This window comes from Cnephaeus nilssonii (genome assembly GCF_951640355.1).
Source record: "Cnephaeus nilssonii genome assembly, chromosome: 3".
In the NCBI taxonomy this organism is placed as follows: Eukaryota; Metazoa; Chordata; class Mammalia; order Chiroptera; family Vespertilionidae; genus Cnephaeus; species Cnephaeus nilssonii.
This window is the reverse complement of record NC_137074.1, coordinates 99621798-99643866: the sequence shown is the minus strand read 5'-3', so window position 1 is coordinate 99643866 and position 22069 is coordinate 99621798. Positions and strand designations below refer to the sequence as shown.

At 38.8% G+C, this 22069-nt stretch overlaps 1 protein-coding gene across 1 annotated transcript; it reads right to left on the bottom strand.

Annotated features, from left to right (window-relative positions):
- Positions 1-8019: 8019 nt before the first annotated feature.
- RBM11 (RNA binding motif protein 11) lies at positions 8020-20329 on the bottom strand. The gene is made up of 5 exons (XM_079767108.1): positions 20143-20329; positions 15546-15708; positions 13005-13077; positions 11794-11890; positions 8020-9855 (listed from the first exon to the last, which is right to left on the bottom strand). The coding sequence occupies exons 1-5, from the start codon at positions 20236-20238 to the stop codon at positions 9568-9570; spliced, it is 717 nt and encodes a 238-aa protein (XP_079623234.1). The 5' UTR covers positions 20239-20329; the 3' UTR covers positions 8020-9567.
- Positions 20330-22069: the final 1740 nt, after the last annotated feature.

Genomic DNA, 22069 nt, shown 5'->3' with positions numbered 1-22069 from the left:
AAGGATTGTTTCCTTGTCTCCCCATTTTAGCTGTGTCTTTGTATTTGCATCTATCTGTTAGGTAGAATTGTTATGCCTTCCAGTCTTTGTGTGATTTCCTTATGTAGAAAGTGTCTTGAGGGATCGAGTGGTGGAGTCTGTTTGTTCACCTGAACTGGATACTCTAGGAATGCCTTTTGTGTGCGTTGTTTGGGCTCTCCTGTTGTAATTGGGAGTTGATTGTTGATGTCCCGTATGTGGGAGGAATCTCCCCTATGACTTGCTGCCAGTGAGGTTCAACCCACGTGCCACCTGTCCCGAGGTCAGACTCCAGAGGCAGGGTCTGCCTAGAGTCTCACACCTTGAATTACCCTGTTCTAAGCTGTATTCCTTCCCCCTCAGAGCTGGTCCCACAGGTGGAAGTTTCAGGCTTCTGGGGTCCCCCTGGCTTTTGCCTAGCTGACCTGTCCACAATGGTGTCTGGGGCAGAGACCCAAACTGCTGTTTCTGGCTAATTAGGTCACGCAAAGTCTCAAAGCCTCCACAGAACCACCTCTGCTGGGAGACTGATTGGATTCAGTCTGGAGTATCCTTAAGCAATTGTCCACAGGTGGGGGAGAGGTTTTCCAATAGGGTAGGACAATTGCCTCTGCCTGTAGGCTAATTGTTATTCTAAGTCTATTAATGGGCCTCAGAAGCTCCACGGGGTGGGGCAAAGGATTTTCTAATAAGGTGGGTCAACTGTCTTCCCAGCAGACAAAAATGCAGGATAGCAAAGGTTTGTGAAAGATGACCTCCACAGCATAAGGGAATGACTCAGCACAGGAAACTAGGGTGTCTGCCTTCCAAGCTCTAACCCCTGGTCCACCAATGCTGGTTTATACTTACACAGCTTCAGTCCACTTTGCCCTCCCTCTGCCAGAGCCCAAGATGAGTTACTGTAGTCAAAATGTTGTGCGTTGGCCCTTTAAGAGGGTGCTTCAATTTCCAGCCATCTCTCCCTGACAGATGTTATGTGGGCACCTTTCTCAGTTCTTTTTTTTTATTATTGTTTAAAGTATTACAAATAGTAGTACATATATCTCCTTCCCCCCCCCCCCCATTGACCTTCCCCCGGCCTCCCCTACCCCCTGTCACATGCCCTCATCCCACCCCAGTGTCTTGTGTCCATTGTTTGTGCTTAGATGCATGCATACAAGTCCTTTGGTTGATCTATTTCCCTCCCTCCCCAACACTCCCCAGCCTTCCCAGTGTAGTTTGACAGACTGTTTGGTGTTTTACTGCCTCTGTATCTATCTTTTTGTTCATCAGGTTATAATGTTCTTTATTTTCCATAAATGAGTGAGATCATGTGGTATTTTTCTTTCATTGACTGGCTTATTTCACTTAACATAATGCTCTCCAGGTCCATACATGCTGCTGCAAATGGTAAGAATTCCTTCTTTTTTACCGCAGCATAGTATTCCATTGTGTAGATGTACCATGGTTTTCTAATCCACTCATCTGCTGATGGGCATTTAGGCTGTTTCAAATCTTAGCTATGGTAAATTGTGCTGCTATGAACATATGGTTGCATATATCCTTTCTGAATGGTGTTTCTACTTTCTTGGGATATATTCCTAGAAGTGGGATTACTGGGTCAAATGGGAGTTCCATTTTTAGTTTTTTGAGGAAACTCCATACTGTTCTCTACAGTGGCTGTACCAGTTTGCATTTCCACCAGCAGTGCATGAGGGTTCTTTTTTCTTCGCATCCTTGCCAGCACTTGTCGTTTGTTGATTTGTTGATGATTGCCATTTTGACAGGTGTGAGATGGTACCGCATTGTCGTTTTGATTTACATCTCTCAGATAATTAGTGACGTTGAGCATGTTTTCTTATGTTTCTTGGTCTTCCTTCTGTCTTCTTTCTAAAGGATTCTATTTAGGTCCTTTGCCCATTTTTTCATTGGATCATTTATCTGCCTTTTATTAAGTTGTATAAATTCCCTGTAGATGTTGGAGATTAAACCTTTATCAGTGATAACATTTGCAAATATGTTCTCCCATACAGTGGCTTTCTTGTTGTTTTGTTGATGGTTTCTTTTGCTGTGCAAAAGATTTTTATTTTGATATAGTCCCATTTGTTTATTTTCTCTTTAGTTTCCATTGTTCTAGGAGCAGTATTGGTGAAGAAATTGCTTTGGCATATGTCTGAGATTTCTCTGCCTGTGGATTCCTCTAGTATTTTTATGGTTTCCTATCTTATGTTTAAGTCCTTTATCAATTTTGAGTTTATTTTTGTGTATGGTGTAAGTTGGTGGTCTAGTTTCATTTTTTTTGCATGTATCTGTCCAATTTTCACAACACCATTTATTGAAGAGACTGTCTTGACTCCATTGTATGCTCATGCCTCCTTTGTCAAATATAAATTGAGCATAGTGGTTTGGGTCGATTTCTGGGTTCTCTATTCTATTCCATTGGTCTATATGTCTGTTCTTGTGCCAGTACCAGGCTGTTTTGAGAACAGTGGCCTTGTAATACAGCTTGAAATCTGGTATTAAGATCCCACCTACTTTGTTCTTCTTTCTCAGGATTGCCGTGGCTATTCGGGGTCTTTTTTTATTACAGATTAATTTTTGGAGAATTCTTTCTAGGTCTGTGAAATATGCCATTGGTATTTTAATGGGTAGTGCATTGAATCTATAGATTGCTTTGGGTAGTATGGACATTTTAATGATGCTGATTCTATCAATCCATGAACATGGTATGTTCTTCCATCTGTTTACGTCTTCCTCTATCTCTTTTTTCAGTGTCCTGTAGTTTTCCACGTATAGGTCTTTTACCTCCTTAGTTAAGTTTATTCCTAGGTATCTTAAATTTTTTGGTGCTATGGTAAATAGGATTGCTTTTTTAGTCTCTTTTTCTGTAAGTTCACTATTGGTGTATAGAAATGCCATAGATTTATTGGCGTTAATTTTGTATCCTGCTACATTGCCGAATTCATTTATTAAGTCTAATAGTTTTTTGATGGAGTCTTTCAGGTTTTTTATGTACAATATCATGTCATCTGCAAATAAGGACAGCTTTACTTCTTCTTTTCCAATTTGAATGCCTTTTATTTCTTCTTCTTGTCTAATTGCAATGGCTAATACTTCCAGTACTATGTCGAACAGGAGTGGTGAGAGTGGGCATCCCAGTTCTTCAGCTGCTGTCTGTGGGAGCCCAGCCGGCCCTTTCATGCCTCCACCCTTCCCACCAGTCTCTATGCGGTCTCCACTTTCCATCCTTGGCTATCAGGGCTATCTTCTCTCTCTTGTAATACAACATCTGTATACTTATTTATGTGCTCATCACTGAAGTCTAGGCTCCTTCCATAATCTTACATTTGATCCCCCACAAACTTCATTGTCTCCCCCACCACCATCCTTTCCCCCTGATAACCATTTTGTTATCTGTATCTATGAGTTTGTTAATTTAATTTCATGTTGGAAATAGTTTTTTTTAGTTTTTACTTACAGTTGATTTACAACATTATATTACTTTTAGGTGTACAACCCTGTAATTAGACATTTATATAATTTATGAAGTGATTACCCCTATAAACCTAGTACCCATCTGATACCATACATAGTTATTACAACATTATTTACTACACCAGAGGCCTGGTGCAGGAAATTTGTGCATGGGGGAGGGGTGTCCCTCAGCCCAGCCTGAACCCTCTCCAATCTGGGACCCCTTGAGGGAGTCCAACTGTCGGAAATCCCTCTCACAATCCAGGACTGCTGGCTCCCAACCCCTCGCCTGCCTGCCTGATTGCTCCTAAATGCTTCTGCCTGCCAGCCTGATCATCCCTTAACCACTCCCCTGCCAGCCTGATCCACGCCTAACTGCTCCCCTGCCAGTCTTATTGCCCCCAACTGCCCTCCCTTGCTGGCCTGATCACCCACAGCTGCCCTCCCCTGACAGCCATCTTGTGGCAGCCATCTTGTGTCCACATGGGGGCGGCCATCTTTGACCACATGGGGGCAGCCATCTTGTATGTTGGAGTGATGGTTAATTTGCATATTACCTCTTTATTATATAGGATTACCTATTCTGTACTTTACATCTCCATGACTATTATGCAACTATCAATTTGTACTTCATTATCCCTTCATGTTTTTCAAGCCAACCTATACCTGTTCCCATTGGGCAATCATCAAAATGTTTTCTGTATCTATGAGTATGTTTCTGAACTGCTTATTTGTTTAATTTGTTTTTTTATATTTCACATATAAATGAAAACATGGCATTTGTCTTTCTCTGACTTATTTCACTCAGCACAATACCCTCTAGGTCAGTGGTCAGCAAACCGTGGCTCGCGAGCCACATGTGGCTCTTTGGCCCCTTGAGTGTGGCTCTTCCACAAAATACCACGTGCAGGCACGCACATATAGTGCGATTGAAACTTTGAGTCCCATGCACAGAAGTCAGTTTTCGGCCTGGGTGAGTCTGTTTTGAAGAAGTGGTGTTAGAACACTCAAGGGGCCAAAGAGCCGCATGTGGCTTGTGAGCTGCGGTTTGCCGACCACTCCTCTAGGTCAATAGATGTTGCAAATGGCAAGATTTTGTTCTCTTTTATTGTTTTTAAGGGATGAGTCATATTTCATTGTATATATGCACCACTTCTTTATCTATTCATCTGTTGATGGACACTTAAGCTACTCCACATCTTAGCTAGTGTAAACAATGCTGCAGTGAACATACACCTTTTCAATTCAGTGTTTTGAATTTCTTCAGATAAATATCCAGAAGTGGAACTGCTGGGTTGTTGGATGTCTCTTGTTATAGCCTTTGTTTTAAAGTCTATTTTGTCTGGTATAAGTATTGCTACCCCAGATTTTTTTTTCTTGTTTCCATTTTCATAAAATAACTTTGTCCCTCCCTTTTCACTTCTAGTTTGTGTCTTTCAATTTGAAATGAGTCTCTTATAGACAGCTTATGTAAAGGTCTCATATTGTTATCCATTCAGCCATTGCATGTCTTTTAATTGGAGAATTTAATCTATTTTCATTTAAAGTAGTTATTGATAGATTTATATGTTATTGCCATTTTATTATTCATATTTTTGATATATTTTTTACATCTTCTTAAAGAAGACCCTTTAACATTTCTTATTCTTTCTTTCCTTTCTATGTACCTGTACTTCATAGTTCTTATGCAGTCTTAAAGCTTGAAATACCATTGCAATATTTTAAATGTTTAAGACTTCAACCCAGACTTCTACCACAATCTTATGTTTACAGACTTCTTGATCTGTCCTATTAGACTTCCGGTATTTAAATCATAATTAACATCTCCAAAATTCTGCTCCAGAACTTGCTCCTTCATAGTTTTCCTCATATCAATAAATGTAACTTTATTCTTCCAGTTACTCTGACCAAATACCTCGGAGACATTGTTGACTCCATTCATTCATTTTCGCTTTCCCAATAGAATTAGTGGTGCATTGTCAGCTCTACCTTCAAAATATATGCATAATCTGACCATTTACCACTTCTGTTGCTACAACTTGGATCTAAGCAACCTTTTCTTTGCCTGTATAACTTCAATAGGCTCAATATTCCCGCCTTTTTCACACCCTCACTTTCACCCATTTACAAAGCATCCCCACTACAAGTCAGTGCTTACAATGGCGGATAAGGTCCCATTATCTTCTAATCTCATCTTTCCCTTGATCAGCTTCATCCACCACACTGACTTCCTTCCCTTTCTTCTAAGTATGTTTCTTCCAGCTCTTCCCTCAGATATCCAGTTTACTTCCACTCCTGGTTTGTTTCAATTCCTAAACATGTCTTTATTTTCTTCCTACTAGAATGTTCCATAAGATCAGGATATTTTATATTTTTAATTTATTTCCATATTCCAAGACCCTGTATCCTTAAGAGAATGAGGTGGTACTGACAAGAGGCAAGACATTTTACTTGTACTGGCTCAAAACTTGGAGCCACACCTCCAAGGGCTGAAAATCAGTCAACAATGTGCAAAGGTGGAAGTCTTAGATCCCTTCTTTTTAGTCTGCGTATTCACGTGATTGGCTCACTCCTCCCAGGATTATTTGAAGAAAGGAGACTCTAATGCACTTCCATTGCACTGTGTTTACCTCTGATACAACGTTTTCCTAAAATCACCTTTCTGTCCATTTCTGCCACTAGACCATAAGCTCCTTGAGGGTTGGAACCATACTTTTTCAGTGATGTAGTTTTAGCACCAAAATCTATGTTTAGAATGATATTCATTGTTGACTGATTTTCTTAATGAATACTCCAATCAGGAAATGAAGAAAACCCAAACAAGGTCACAGTGAGGAGCTAAAACCACTTAGAAATAAAGGAAGGAAATTGTCTATAACTTCCAGGGTTTTGATTAGCAAGTAGGAGATTCTGCATGTTTCTCTTGTGATTAACTTGGAGGCAGGTTAAAATCAATGAGGATTTATCAGCCTGAGATAAGCAGGTGGGATGAGGGCCATTTTCCTAAACAGAATATTACCATTTTTATCATATAGATATAGAAGCAAAGACAGTAATTATTAGGATTCAAATAGTGTGTTAGACTGATCAACACTATTCATTTAAAGAATGTTTTCATATTTAAGCTCCCCAAACAAGGTCAAGTAGTTGAGCCAATTTCTTGTTAGAGGCAGGCTCCTTACAGTAGATGATATTATGTAGGCTTATTGGGCTTAATCTTTCTCAGGGTTTACAATTCAGAAAAAAATATTAGTTTACACCTTTATACTGGTTATGTTCTCTATTTACAATTTCAGTTGTATATGTATTTCTTAATCCTTATATAACCTGTTGATATAATAAGATGGTATTGGAAGTGCAAAAGAAAAATTTACCAGGAACCAGATAAACTGAGAACCAAATATTAGATCACCACTCCTCATTTGCTAAGGCAGTTTTTGCAGGCACATGAAGTGATTCCTACAGGTTGGTCATGACTGGGAATAAGAAAACTTTACTTAGCCCACAGCTGGGGCATCATGTGAACTTGTAGGGCTCACTCTGCTCAGGCAGAATAATATCATCACTAACAACATCAGCAATTACTGCGTAGTGAAAACTAGAAAGGCTGTGCTCACTCACCTTCCCTGGGCTTGAAGTAGAAAGGCAGGTATCAGTTTTTGTTAAAAAGATTTTTTTTAGCTTTAAGTTGGAAATATAATTTCTATAGAGATTTATATAATAGTGCTCATATTTACCAAAATCAAGCTCAGGCTCTTAATTTACTTTGCTCAATGGGGGAAAAAAATTAATGAGAAACAGACCCTTAATTCTGATATAATTGGCTTTACTAGGATGTATAGAAATAGAAAACATGAGGTAGAATATGCACACTTACATATTTCAAGGGTGTGTTTTGAATTCATCTTTTGGACCAACTTTAATTATAATTACTTTATCTATTGTTTGTTTTTCCAACTACATTACAGAAATTAATTTTGAAAAAATTAATTAGTATGAGAATAAAAGACTGATTTTGTTCTCAAATTCCATGTTTCATCTAACAATTGAAGTAGAATGTATACATACTTAAAAATAAATAGATTTTTGAGAGTGGAGACTTAAAATTGTAAAAACAAAACACTCTAAGGCAAATAATTTAAATAAATTTTAACTGAAAGATAGTATTGGGAAAGTAGATAATTTAAAATTACCTAGGATTGTAGATACTACTAACATTTTGAGAAGTTTTATATTTTCTAACGAAAGACACTAGGTAAAGAGGTGAATTTGGAGAGCATTATGCTAAGTGAAATAAGCCAGTGAGAGAAAGATAAATATCACATGATCTCACTCATTTGTGGAATATAATGAACAACATAAACCGAAGAACAAAAACAGATCCAGAGACAGAGAAGCATCTATCAGACCCAGAGGGAAGGTAGGGGAGAGTGGGGGTAAGGGAGAGAGATCAACCAAAGGACTTGTATGCCTGCATATAAGCCTGGGGGGGGGGGGGGGGGGGGGAGGACAATGGGGGAAGAAGGACACAATAAAAAAAATAAAAGAGGTAAATTTGCTTTCTGGTTGTTTCTTATTGGCTGACTTGCTGAAGTTGCTATTGAGTTAATTCCTGCCTGAAAGAAGATGCAAGAATTCCTTGCAGTTCCAATCCTGTAACAATATTTAAAGATAATTTTCTTACAAATATGCTACTCTTATTTGTTAAGATACATTTCTCCTGTAGATATTCCCTATAATGCCAATCATACTGAAATAATTTAGGGCTAAGGTGTTTTTTGTTTTTTTTTTCCTATTTACATAGAAATATATTTTCCCTTTGGCATAATTCTAAATTACAAAAAAATGTGAACTTAAAAAGAAAAAAAATTTTTTTTTTATTTTTTTAGTGTGAATAGTTAGGAATATGAAAGTATACAGGTCAAACCTACAATAAGCAGAATTTAGTTTTTCATGTGGATCAGATGGAAATAAACTAATATTCAGATTTAAAACAAGCCGAATATAAGGCATTGTATACTTATAACTAAAAGTTAAATTCAGTTACTCACTTTGCTAAAAACATCTTTATTATTTTAAATAATAAAGATCTATAAAGTGCTATTCAACATGAAAAAGAACTATCCAAGCATGGCTTTTCCTACTGAATTGGGTGGGGACCTCCCAATGATTCTTTCAATTAGCTTTAATAAATAAACATTTTCATTGTTTAAGTTTATGGTGAGCAAAAAAGTGAACAAAAATGTCCAAATAAACCATTAATTTTACATATTAAATAAACAAGCTAGAAATAGGAAACTTGATTTGAAAATAAATATTAAATAACATACATTAATGGGATAGTCTATTTATTGTTATTAATATTTACTTGTTAAATATACCCTCTCAAATCCAGTTGGTAAAAGAAGTTGATGATAAATTCAGACATAGCCAATTAATTTTCATGAAATATAGTGAGATGAGGCAGATGTTCGTATTTATATACAGCTGTATAAAAAGGGAATGATGCTAAAAATAGCTCCATAATAATAATTTTTCCTTAGGTATCACCATCATATATCCTCATTTTATGAAATACAGTAAACCTATAGGAGCATAAGGCTGAGAAATACCATATTGACAAATAAAAAAATGATATTAGCAAAGGAAACTAAAGCTTGCTTATTCCATTTTTGTTAGGAACAACAACATGTAACTCTTAAATATTTGTACTACTTTCACTCAGAAAATCTACCATTCAATATAAGCAACACTCTAGGAAAGCATGGTGCCTTATCCATAAGTGGCTTTTGATTGACAGTTTATGAAATTTCATTATCACTATTAAAATATATCACTTAAAAGTATATTTCTTGTTGACAATGTGTCAACAATACCATTACCAAAGCAAGAAGTAGTATATTATTTTTAAGTCTTTATAATTGAAAACAAAATTTCAATAGCAAATCAGATGCCATATTATTATATATTTCCAAGAACATAAGAAAGCCATAACATTTGTCACTTGGTAAAATACAGCCTTTTTTTTTTTTTTCTTTCTTTCTTTCCTTTTAAAAGCATCAAGACCAGTGTAGATAAATTCATTTGAAGGTAATATTAATATCTTTTCTTCTTCTTACACTTTTGGAACTTTTTGCTGTATTCACTTTCTCTAATGTTTTCTGTGCTACTATCACTATCGCTAGTTTGTTTTTGCCTCTTTCGTTTATTAATTTGGTAAAGGTCAGGGCCATGCGGTTGTTGGTGAGTCCATTCATAAGAGCTGGGTCCAGCCTCTAGATTGGGAACATGGTTTAGTGAAGGAGGCACAGCTGTGTTCTTAGGAAGGGGTGCTGTCATCTCACAGTAAGGAAGCTGCAGCGCTGGATTACATGCATGCCACTGCTGTGGGAAAAAACAAACGTTCATTTATCAAAACATGACCAAAATGTTAAAAAAGTTTACAGTTTACATGCATTATACAAATAACTACCAGAAAATCAAACTGTGTATTAGTATAAGAAAGGGCATGATTTTGCAAAGTAGGGATGTGGCAGTTTCCTTAAATAGTTAACAAAGGTTCAAGTAGTATACAGATTACCTATAAAATAAAATGCAAGCTACATATGTAGTTTTAAGTCTTCAAGGAGGCACAATAAAATATAAAAAAAAAACAAACAGGTGCGATATATAATGCATTTTATTTATCTCAAAATATTCAAAATATTGTCATTTCAACATGTAACCAATAAAAAATTATGAGATATTCTCCTTTCTTTTTTCATACTAAGTCTTCAAAATCTGGTATACATTTTATACTTACAGTATATCTCAATTCCAATAATAAATTTTCATAGAAAATACTTGATCTAAATTTAGGTTACATAAAATGTACATTTGAGAAAGTAGATACACATATCAATAAGTTCTTTCAACTAAAAGTTATCCAGTAACTGAATTAATAATATTTTAAATTTTATACTGGTTACAGCATAAATAACATGGTGATACAGTTTTTTGGTCTCACATGTGGCTAATAGCCACCATATTGTATAGCACGGTTGTCAATAGTTATGATATACACTTCTTTCTTTTTTTTGAAGTAATTTTTAACTCAAATTTCTAACTATTCAAAGTACATTAAAGATTAATAGAGATAACATGAGAGTAAGTGTATGTGTATCTTTTTCTCAGATCTACCAAAGATTAAAAATGCTGGGAAAAAGATATTGACAGTTTCAGATGAGAACTGGTGTTTACTAGTAGCTCACTATAGCTAAGAAAAGTTTTTTCCAAAAGTTACATTATCAATTTTTCTTTTTTACAAAAGTGAAAACAGCTGTTTTAAAATCTGAAGCTTACATGTATGCTGGATGTTTGTAAAAACCCCACCCTGTCAATCAGAATACCTGTGTTATAGTCCCACATCTGTCACTAACAAGTACAATCTTGGGCTTGTTGATCAATATTCTTTGACCTCAATTTTATTATGTATAAAATGATGAGCTGGAAAAACAAACAATTTCCTAAGTTCCCCTTTAATAATAAAGATCATACTTAAGATTTCTAAGCCAAAACCATATTTTTGAGAGTCTTTGGAAATAATGTATTTATTACATTGAGAATCTTGTCTCCAGTTAAAACAAATTATTTTTAAATTAATCCAAGTCCCAAAGCAATATATTTGTGATTAATGTTTACATTATGTAAAAACAATTCACTAAATAAAATAATTCAATTCTAAAAAATATCTTTTAAAACAGCCATTTAAGCCCTAGCCGGTTTGGCTCAGTGGACAGAGCGTCGGCATGCAGACCAAAGGATCCCGAGTTTGATTTTGATCAAGGGCACGTACCTTGGTTGCAGGGTCCTACCCAGCCTGGTTGGGCTCATGCGGGAGGCAACCAATCTCTGTGTTTCTCTCACATGGATGTTTCTCTCTGTCTTTCCCTCTCTCTTCTACTTTCCCTAAAGTCAATGTAAAAATATCCTCAGGTGAGGATAAACAAAACAAAACAAAACAAAACAAAACAAAACAAAACAAAACAAAACAAAACAAAATGTCCTTTAAATGACAACTCTACTCAAATTTTACTTGGACCATAGTGCATCATCACTCCCATCCACTCTTCAACTGACATGCTGGCTGTTTGCTGATGTAGGTACTATGTTCTGGACTCAAGATGACTGTATTAGAGCCCTCTGCCATTGGGGGAAAGTGTTCTGGGAAGCTGCTGACTTTGTCCCACGGTTAGATTTGAGCACTGTAAGGTCCAAATAGTTTTCATATTCTTCACAGTTTGCATCACATTATATATTGAACCAAAGGCATGTCAAACTTACCATCTTCTGAAAGAAAAAATATTCTTGAGGTAAAGCTGCATTATTAGTTGGAAAGAACTGCATGGGAAAGAAAGAACTGCCCATGGCTTCTTCATTTCTTTGGGAAGGCAAAAAAAAATAATAAAAAGTTAAAATTCCTACCCTCAAATGTTCTTTTTTCTTAAAAATAAAAACCACAGCTCTTAGTAATTGAGAGAGAGAGAGAGAGAGAGAGAGAGAGAGAGAGAGAGATCCTCTAAGAGAATGTGGTTAACAGTAATTAACTGTAAACATACATACACAAATAATCAGTTAATTAGGTACAGCAGTACCTTAAGTCATATTAATAGCTACATATTGAAATCTCAATATTTAGAGTCACATTTGGCTTTTTGACAGGAAAATAGTAAGCAATGTTAATTTTAAAGAAAAAGAACATTTAGATATGAAGACAGCAGAGCAAGTCATTAATAATTACCAAGGTTAAACTCAATATTTTACAGATATTGAAGTCGAAAAAAGGTAGATATTTTTCTCAATTTATTTTTGAATGTATATTCACTGTTTATATAAATATGCTCTTTCCTAAATGTACTGCTGATATTAACATGAACACGTATTTGCTGATTTCTTCTATACATTCATATAGTAATAAAAATTGCTAATTAAAAAATTGTGGTGTGTAAAGCTTCATTTAAAAGTGTACTCTTTTCTTCTATGGACATGTTTAAAAAATTATAATGTTACAAAAACTGGCTAGATCTATTAGCTAGTCTTCATTAGTCCACTTGCTCCAGTGTGTTGTACAATTTTAATGTTAATAATACTAATCCTTGGGATAGAGAGTATACTTTGGGAAGAGTGCAATTAACACAGGCAAGTAGAGGCAGTCAGATGAATAGGTGTATATCCCAATTGTAAGTGTTGAGAATAGTTCCACCAAAGGCTAACTGATCCATCACAATGAGGCCTTGGATGCTTAGATGATTTAACAGCTATGAAAAGAACATAATAAGCTGTAAAGAATATACAGAAATAACTCTCTACCACATACTGCTAAAAACAATATGACTGAAGTTAAATGAAAATATTTTGTCACTTTTCATGGTTTCAGAAAAAATGAATTCCTTAATTTTATTGTATGCCTAAATGGTAAGGTTTACAATAATCCAAAACCTTTCCTGTCACAAGAACATATTTTCTTGACCTTCATGAAAAAATATTTTAATTACCTGTAGCTGTGTGAATTGATCTTAACACAGCTCTCAAAACTTTGATTAGCTGGTTCAGAAGAGCGAGAACTCCCTTTAAAAGAAATAGAATAACATGGTGATTACTTCATTGTATAATTTTTTTGAGTTCTAACATAAAACCATAAAAAACTCTCCAAACCAAAAAGGACATAGTATTAAGTAAAATTCTATACTCATATAAGATACATGAATATGTTATTGGTCTCTCAAGTAATATTTACAGATAGTTTATATTATTATGAATAACTAAATTATAATCAGGCTTTGTCCAAAGCAATGGCTCTACAATAAAATTATATTGACATGGGACCATATAAGATACATGCTGTTTTGTACTATACACCTGTAAACTAAAAATAGCAACTCATCAGTGTTATTTGCCTCCCATGTATAAGGCATGAGTTCTTTAAACTTCACTGACAAAGCCAATGCAACCTTATAGAGGATGCTAAGCAGCTGTGTAGGAAAGTGTCAGAACATAATGTCCTGGACCATTCCACCAGCTTTTATTAACTAAAAGCTGGTAGAATAGGACAGTGTTGAGAGCATGATGCAGCCAATTTTCTTTGCAAAGAAATTAACAGAATGAAATGCAAAGAGAAGCACTTTTCCTTTGCAACAAGGCATTGTTTTTTTCATTCATATTTGTTTTTGTATAGGAAGAGAAATAAAAACACACAAAGGATCCTATATAATAAAGAGGTAATATGCAAATTGACCATCACACCCTCACAAAGATGGCTGCCTACAACCAGGCCGGCAGGGGGGTTAGTGAGGAACGACCAAATGACTGAACAGCAGGCTGTGTGGGGCAACCAGGCTGGCAGGGGGGTTAGTGAGGGATGACCAAATGACTGAACAAGCAGGCTGCGTGGGGTGACCAGGCCAGCAGGGGGGTTAGTGAGGGACGACCAAACGACTGAACAGCAGGCTGTGTGGAGCGACCAGGCCGGCAGGGGAGGGCAGTTGGGGGCAACCAGGCTGGCAAGGGAGGGCAGTAAGAGGTGACCAGGCCGGCAGGGGAGAGCCGTTGGGGCAATCGGGCCCGCAGGGGAGCAGTTAGGCGTCCATCAGGCTGGCAGGGGAGTGGTTAGGGGGTGATCAGGCTGGCAGGCAGAAGCAGTTAGGGGCAATCAGGCAGGCAAGCGAGTGGTTGGGAGCCAGCTGTCCTGGATTGTGAGAAGGATGTCCCAGATTGGAGAGGGTGCAGGCTGGGTTGAGGGACACACTCCTCCCCACCTTGAACGTATTTCATGCACCGGACCTCTAGTATATCAATAAGGCTGAAACATTTAGGGGAGAGAAGCAACATTAAGCATTGCAAGCATTACCTCAATCAGTCCCTTCAAACATAAAAGGCCTAGAGTATTAGTAGTGTCCTCAGGATATCTAATAAAGGATGATCAATTCTTGGCATGTGTATAGGAGAAGGCACTTGAGGCCATTCATGTCAGAAAGCTTTCTTCCATCACTATGAAGGGTCACTCTGGAGCTGGTTTTGGTCAGTTGCTCTTAAAGGGGCTTAGATCCAGGGCAATATACATAGCATGATTCCTTCCCTTAGGTCCAAGGAGAAGGACTGTTGCCTACCATATCTTCCAAATAGTAGGTATTTTATATCACATACTAGAGGCCAGGTGTACAAAATTCGTGCACTGGGGGGGGGGGGGGGTTGTCCCTCAGCCCAGCCTGCACCCTCTCCAATCTGGGACCCCTCTGGGATATCCCTCTCACGATCCGGGACTGCTGGCTCCTAACCGCTCACCTGCATGCCTGCCTGATTGCCCCTAACCGCTCCCCTGCTGGCCTGATTAACACCTAACTGCTCCCCTGCTGGCCCGATTGACCCCAACTGCCCTCCCCTGCCAGCCTGGTTGCCCCCAACTGCTCTCCCCTGAAAGCCTGGTTGCCCCCAACTTTCCTCCCCTGCCGGCCTGGTCGCCCCCAACTGCCCTCCCCTACAAGCCTGGTCCCTCCCCCACAACTTCCCTCCCCTGCTGGCCTGGTCGGCCCCAACTGCCCTCCGCTGGTGGCCTGATCACCACTAACTGCCCTCCCCTGCAGGCCTGATCTCGCCCCCAACTGTCCTCCTCTGCCGGCCAATTTGGTTCTGAGCCTCCTGGTCGTTGTGGATGTGACGGACCCAGGGTTTTTATATATTAAGATTAGCAATGACAAAAGGATGAGCAAATATTTTTGCTATATAAAAGCTAGAATTGTGTGTCTCCAGTTCATTTAAATTTGCTTAATTTATAATAGCCAATAGCAACTATCATAGATATTTGCTGGCTGATACTAAAATAGAACATTAAAATTTTTAATACAGAAGAGATACAATAGGGTTGGCAATGTAATTGGCAATACTAATTACTAGTAATTATATACTGTTAAGAATTAGACATGTGTTCTGAGAAAATTTAATAGAGACTATGGGAACACTTTTTTGATATTTGCTCTATAGAAAACAAAATGCTTACACCTCTGAAATCACCAACAATAATAAAACTCAGATCGACCTACCAAATCGATACTGCACATTAATTGGTCTTCCATATAAACGAATTCCATTCAGCAAAGCTATGGCATAAGACACTGATTCTGGGTGTTTAAAGCAGACAAATCCGAAGGACTTCGGCTTTCCTTCTCTGTCTTTGCATATAGTCACTTTGGTTAATGGCCCAGCCTATAAAAAACTTAAAAATTATTTTCTCATAAATCTAAAGTGTTTTTTACAAATAACTCAAAGTACATTTAACTTTAGATTTTAAAAATATCTGTTAGCAGGAACAGCTTTATGTAATTCTGCTAATAATAGATTTTCCTAACAATTAATATTATACTTCATCACACTTTCTTGGTACTTTCTGGCTCATCAAGAAACATTCACGGTGTTAAGAAAAGGAAATTCTAGGTAATAGGTCCAAATTTTTAAAGGAATACTATATTACCCTTCAGTTAGGTTTAATAAAACAATTTAGAGAGCATTTACTATGTATCTCTATACATAGTAACAGTGTATAACTCAAAAATGAAATGACAAACCCAATGTTGGTTGAGTTATGACAAAAAAATAAAACTGGTAAAAATTTATCACAGCCTAATTTTTTTCTGTAAAAAGTTTTTTCATCAAGAAATGTTTTAATATATAGGTTCATTATTTATAATTAGTGAAAAATCAGAAAGGCTCAAAATACAACTGGAGAATATTATCCTGTGGTGTATTATTTAAAATAAAATATCATATATGGACATATTCAATATGTGATATTGAACCTGTAATTAGAAATATGGAGTAAAAAAGTGGATTCAAATATTATAAAACAAATAATTTTGTTAATTATACTAGTAACTAAGAAAAAGTTTGCATCACCACAGTAATGATCAGAGGAGGCAAAGACATAAACAGCTAAAATTTGATAATGAAGGGCTCAAACTTTTAAATTGTACCATAATTAAAACTGATTGCTTTTCTCTGTAGAGATGGATAACTATATTAAGAAACTGTTTTTAATCTGAAGAAGAATGTTAATTATCATCTTTCAAATGATGCTGTATTTTAGGATTCAGTCTTCTTTTCATTCTCTGCTTTCTCATGAACTAGCTCATCCTCCCTTCTGGCTTCAAGGATCACTTCATCAACAAATCTACTTTTTCCTACTCATTTTCTTCTTTTGTGCCTCTTTCTAAGAGACAGCCTCCTGGAGACTTTTGTGTGATTGTACTTCAAACTCAACATTTTTGAAACTTAATTCATTATCTTTCACCTGGAAATCTATACTCCATTCCTTAGTTAAAAAACAAAGATATTAAACCTTACTTTCTCACTTCAAAGGATCATCAGAAATTTGAAAGACACTAGTAAAAGGATAAATGCATAGTAATAAAACCAATTTTAATCAATACTTTTCTACCACTGGTATTCAATATATGAAATCATAAAGGGACAGGATATCTTAAATGCTTTGAATTTCATGAATTCAAAGTGATAGATCCTCCCTTCCCCCAACTGATGGACGGAGTATGACGTAAACTCCACCTGCAGCCGGACATTCCTGAACACCTTATATGGACTGTACATTGAACCACCAATCAGCACCTGCCAAATACCCTAAGCCCCCGATTGCTAACCCTAATCATGTACCTTACATGAAACCACCAATCAGCGTGTGCTGAGTGCCCTAAGCCCCGTCCCCTCCTTCCCTCCCCTCAAAAGGCCTTACACCCGGCACACCCTCTCTCTCTTTTCCCTCTGGAAGGCGGCCGGCAGGGTGATCTCCAATAAAGCCTCTGTCCTGGTATCCCATGGTCGCCGGCCCTCTGTTTCATCTTTCACAAAGATATGTCAAAGCACGTTTAAAGATAAAATTCAACAAGAGATGTGCTTGTAGCAACAATCACAAGAGCTTAGTCTTTTTATCAAAATAAAATACATAAATAGTGTTGTAGTTGTCAAGATTTGCTAGGTTGGCTGGGTGGAAGCCTTTCTAAAAGATACCTCACTTTTAGCAACTTCTCCTAGAACAGTGATTTTCAATCTTTTTCTTCTCATGACACACATAAACTAATTACTAAAATTGTGCACACACCAAAAAATGTTATATTTTTACCAATCTGATAAAAAAATTGTTCTAATTTTGATTCATTCACTCACACCAGATGGTTGTTGTGTTGGCTGTTGTCATTTTTTTATTTGACAGTCTAAGGGGAAAGAAGTCACTGCCCCTGACTAGTCAGGCACTGCACGTTTTAAAATTCTTGTGGCAGAGGTGGAAAACCGCTGTTCTAGAATAGAAAGGACGTAGGTAAAATAAAAACATATGCTTGGTTGCCTTATCGTGAGAAGAGATGAATATTTTGTTTGGGTAGACATCATAAAAAATGAGACTACAGATCCAGTCCTTACTGAGTAGAAATGACATATGTGCATGGGGGCCTTCATGCCTTATTCCCCTCACCCCCACCATGTTTTTGGAGAAAATTAATGATTAAGTTTCCTGTCCCCTTCTTTCCTCTTCCCCTCCCCTTCCCTCCCCCTCCCTTTCCTCTCCCTCCCTTTCCTCTCCCTTATGTTTTTTAGAGTGACAAGTTTTAATGATATTTGAGGGGGTGGTGGGGATAACTAAAGGAAAAAGACAAGTTTTAGAGCAGATTTTAAAAAGCAAGTTTTAAAAGATGGCAAGTTATTGGAAGAAGGATAAGCTTAAAAGCCTTATACTTAATATTTTTCAAATATTAAAAAGTTTTATGTCCAGGACAGGAAACTATATTCCTGGAAGGGATTGTCTCTATCACATTGTATCTACTAGTATCATCAACAGACGGGAACTTTAGTTCAGAGACAAAGGGCCTTTCAAAAACTAAATAAAGTGCCCTTTTCATGGCTGCTACTCATACTTACTCATGGAAATTTAGGTTTTGCTATTGTCTCCATGGGAACCTGTCCTTATTCTGATAGGGGGACTCACTCTTTCCCGATTTCTCCTGATGTTAGTGTGAGCAGTACTGTTAGCAGTGGGCAGCAGCACCCAGGAGGTGCCAGGCTCAGTTCTGCTTTACTTGGACTCAGTTATTTAATCTCCACACATCCTATTGGAGATACTACTGCGCCCACGCAACACTTCAGGAAATCGAGGCACTGATACTCAGTTACGTGCCCAAGGTCACAGTGCTGACATCAGAACTCACACTTACAAACAAACAAAAAGCTTCGCTATACTCTGTATCCCGCTCTTCTGTAGATTATCCTAAATCATGGCAATCAATTTTGTTTTCCCTTTTTAAAAGACCAAAGTCTACCTCTTAAATCGTATGCTTAGTACTGTGAATGAAAGAAGCCACCTGCTAACCTGACAAGCTCAGGGGAGGCCTGCGTGGCGGTCTTGCAAACTCAGAGACCTAAAATAACCACAAAAGATGGTCTGAAAATTAAATATTTAACTACAAACAGGTTATGGTGGGCAGTCATTCCTAAGCTGCTATCTTCCCTGACAAAGATCAACTTAGATCTTCTTTCCTGAGCCCATTTGCCTTTTTGCCTCCAAGATAACATATCTGTGAGATGTCTGGGTAACTTGTAACTTCCTTTTGACCCCGACCCCTCAGGGCACAACACAAGGCACCGGGACACTCCCACATTGTTATTGTTATCAAGTTAATTGTCAACTGTTAATTATGTTAAAGTATCCTGTATCCATCTCTGTAAGAGAAGCACATGTCCATCATTTCGCTTTTCACCCTATCCCAGAGGTTTCCCCGCTTTGCTTTGTCCCACCTCCCTAATCTGTCACCAATGGATTTCATGTAAGTCACCTACGTCCCTTTCCTTTGATTTCAATGTATAAAAATAGATGTAACCCTGCATTCTACGGAGCATTATCTCAATTCATTGAGGTTCTGCTTCCCGGCATATGTCGATAGTTTGGCTCAAATAAACTCACTAAAATTCTTTACAAGTTTCAATGTTTGTTTGTTTTTCGTTAACAGTACCTTACTCAGTGTTTGCCATGTGATTCTGGGCCATTAAAGGATGAGATGAGATGAATGGTGGAATGAGACCTAGGGGTGTGGCACAGGAACAGGTGTTTGCAGGAGACAGACGCTGAGTCCTGGAGGCCGCAGGCCTGGACCGTTTACTTCCAGGTCTTCTCGGTGAGAGAGAAAAGGAACTGACCGGGAATTAATCGGTCACAGTCCTGATTCAGCCGAGCAGATCACCCCAAATCTCACTATCAGACGCCCTCCACCTAAAGGGCCTGCGGACACAGGGCGGATGGGGAAACATTACAAATCTCCTTTCCGGGATGGGAGGCCGGAGGATGCTTATTTACCACCTGAAGGCAGGGACGGGCGGTTCTGTTTTCCTCCGAGCACCACGCGGCCCGCAGCCCCGCGAAGCCCTCACTCCGGGCGGAGCCCAGTCACTGCCCGGGGGCGGGGGCGGGGGGCGCCCCCAGGGTCACTCGCTCCCGGCCGCTCCCCGGGAGGCGCGCGCAGCCCCGGCGAAGACCAGGCGGGAGGGGGCGGGGCTCCCAAAGGTCCAGGTGCGCCCCGCCCCTCGGCGGCGCTTCCGGCTTCGCGCGCCCCGCCCCCGCCGCCGCCCCTTCCCCCCCGCCGGTACCTGAAGGAACAGCTCGTAAAGGATTTCTTCCCGCACGCGGGCCTCTAAGTTCCCCACGAACACCGTCCTGTCGGCCTCCTCCCGGGCAGGGAACATCCCTCCGGTCCTGGCGGAGGGCTAAGGAGGCGATGCGACGCGCCGCCCGCTTCGGCCGCTTGACTGCGCCGCCCGGGCTAGGGGTGGGGGCGCGACTGGAGCGCCGCGCGGGGGCGGGGCCAGGCTGCGAAGCCACGCCCCCTGCCCTGAGGGACCAGTCCCCAGCGCCGGCGCCCGCCCGGATTGGCTGGAACTGGAGGGGGGGGCGGGGAGAATAAGTAAGGTTAGTGTGAAAGGGGCTTGGCCTTGTTGCTTGTGGAGTACCTGCAACATTTCTGGGCGCAACATTATTCACTGATTCCGGATTTATTCAACCAGCATTTTATATAAAGTTTCTATAGAGATTACCTTATACTGTCAGGCTAATGGGGGAAAATCAGTTTCCAAAGAGTAAATGAATCATTAGGATTTTAAAATTGTGTTCTTTATAAAATTCTTTTTTGAAAGAATGAATGCGTGTGTGCATGCATGGATGTGGCTACAACAGAATACTAAAACTAAAGTTTATTCACCTAGAGAGCATTAATTAGAAAAGTCTGAAAATGGCTGCAGAGGTTTTAGGTGGACACTAGAAGGCATTTGAACTTGAGAAAACAGCCTATACCAAGGAATACTAGAAAGTGTGTATAGCAAGCAAGTTTTGTGACTGAAGCCAGAATTCTTGAGGATGGCTGCTGGTCACTGTAACAGGATACAAAATTTGTACCTTGTATTAGGACTGTACTCCGTATATTGTGTCCCAGTGTGAAGAATTGATTCCTTTGGGACAGCATGGATGGACCTGGAGGATATTATGCTAAGTGAAATAAGCCAATCTGAGAAAGAATTATTATATGATTTCACTTATTTGTGAAATCTAATGAACAAAATGAGTTGATCAATAAAATAAGACCCGAAGCATGAAGGTATGAAACAGACTGAGATACCTTGATGTGGGGTTGGGGAAACGAGAAGAGATAAATCAAAGAACTTATATGCATAGCCCATGGACACCCGCAATAGGGTGGTGAAGACCTGGGGGGTGGGGGGGGGGTAAGGGCTGGGAGGGCAGAGGTAAAGGAGGGTAAGTGGGAGACATCTGTAATACTATCAACAATAAAAAATATACATACAAAACACAAATAGGAATATTTTAAGATATCCAACTCATTTGTCAGGTAGATAATCAAGAAGAATAAGTTAAGCCTTGGAAAATTATTCCATTCTATTTATTAAGTACCTACTTCATGTAAGCAGTGAGGTATGGTACATGGACTATAGAACACATCTTCAGCATGCTTCCCTTAAATCTTTTGCCAGGATTATTTTATATCAGTAGTGCATAAAGAAGTAGTCTCCAAACAGTTTTATATAGTAACTAGAGGCCCTGTGCATGGATTCGTGCACTGATGGGGTCCCTCAGCCTGTCCTGTGGGGATTGGGTGGAAACTGGCTTTCTGACATCCCCCGAGGGGTTCCAGATTGCAAGAAGGTGCAGGCCAGGCCGAGGGACCAGGCCTCCGACATCCCCCTATGGGTCTGGGGTGCGGGTGAAGCAGATTCGGGGCCAACAGTGCCCCAGCAGCAACCTAACCCACGGCCAATTCTGTGAGGAATTGGGCTCCCTCCTCTACTGGTTGGAGTGTCTGCCCCCTGGTGGTCATTGTGCATCATAACTACCAGGCAAATGATCGGAACAGTCAGATGATCACTTCCGCTTTTATATATATATAGATTTTGCAAATGTATATTTTATAAGCTGATAAGATACTAGTACTATACTATGTATGTTTTAAAAGTAATATGAATGTATGTTTTTAATGAATGAAATAAATATAAATGAGGAAATAAA

What these genes read in the sequence shown, in the direction of transcription:
- RBM11 (XM_079767108.1), bottom strand. Translation starts at nt 20,238, where the DNA reads ATGTTCCCTGCCCGGGAGGAGGCCGACAGGACGGTGTTCGTGGGGAAC. An exon ending in TAATGTGCAGTATCGATTTG is followed by an intron (nt 13,078 to 15,545) that starts GTAGGTCGATCT and finishes TTTCTTTTAAAG; the next exon opens with GGAGTTCTCGCTCTTCTGAA. An exon ending in ATCAATTCACACAGCTACAG is followed by an intron (nt 11,891 to 13,004) that starts GTAATTAAAATA and finishes GCCTTCCCAAAG; the next exon opens with AAATGAAGAAGCCATGGGCA.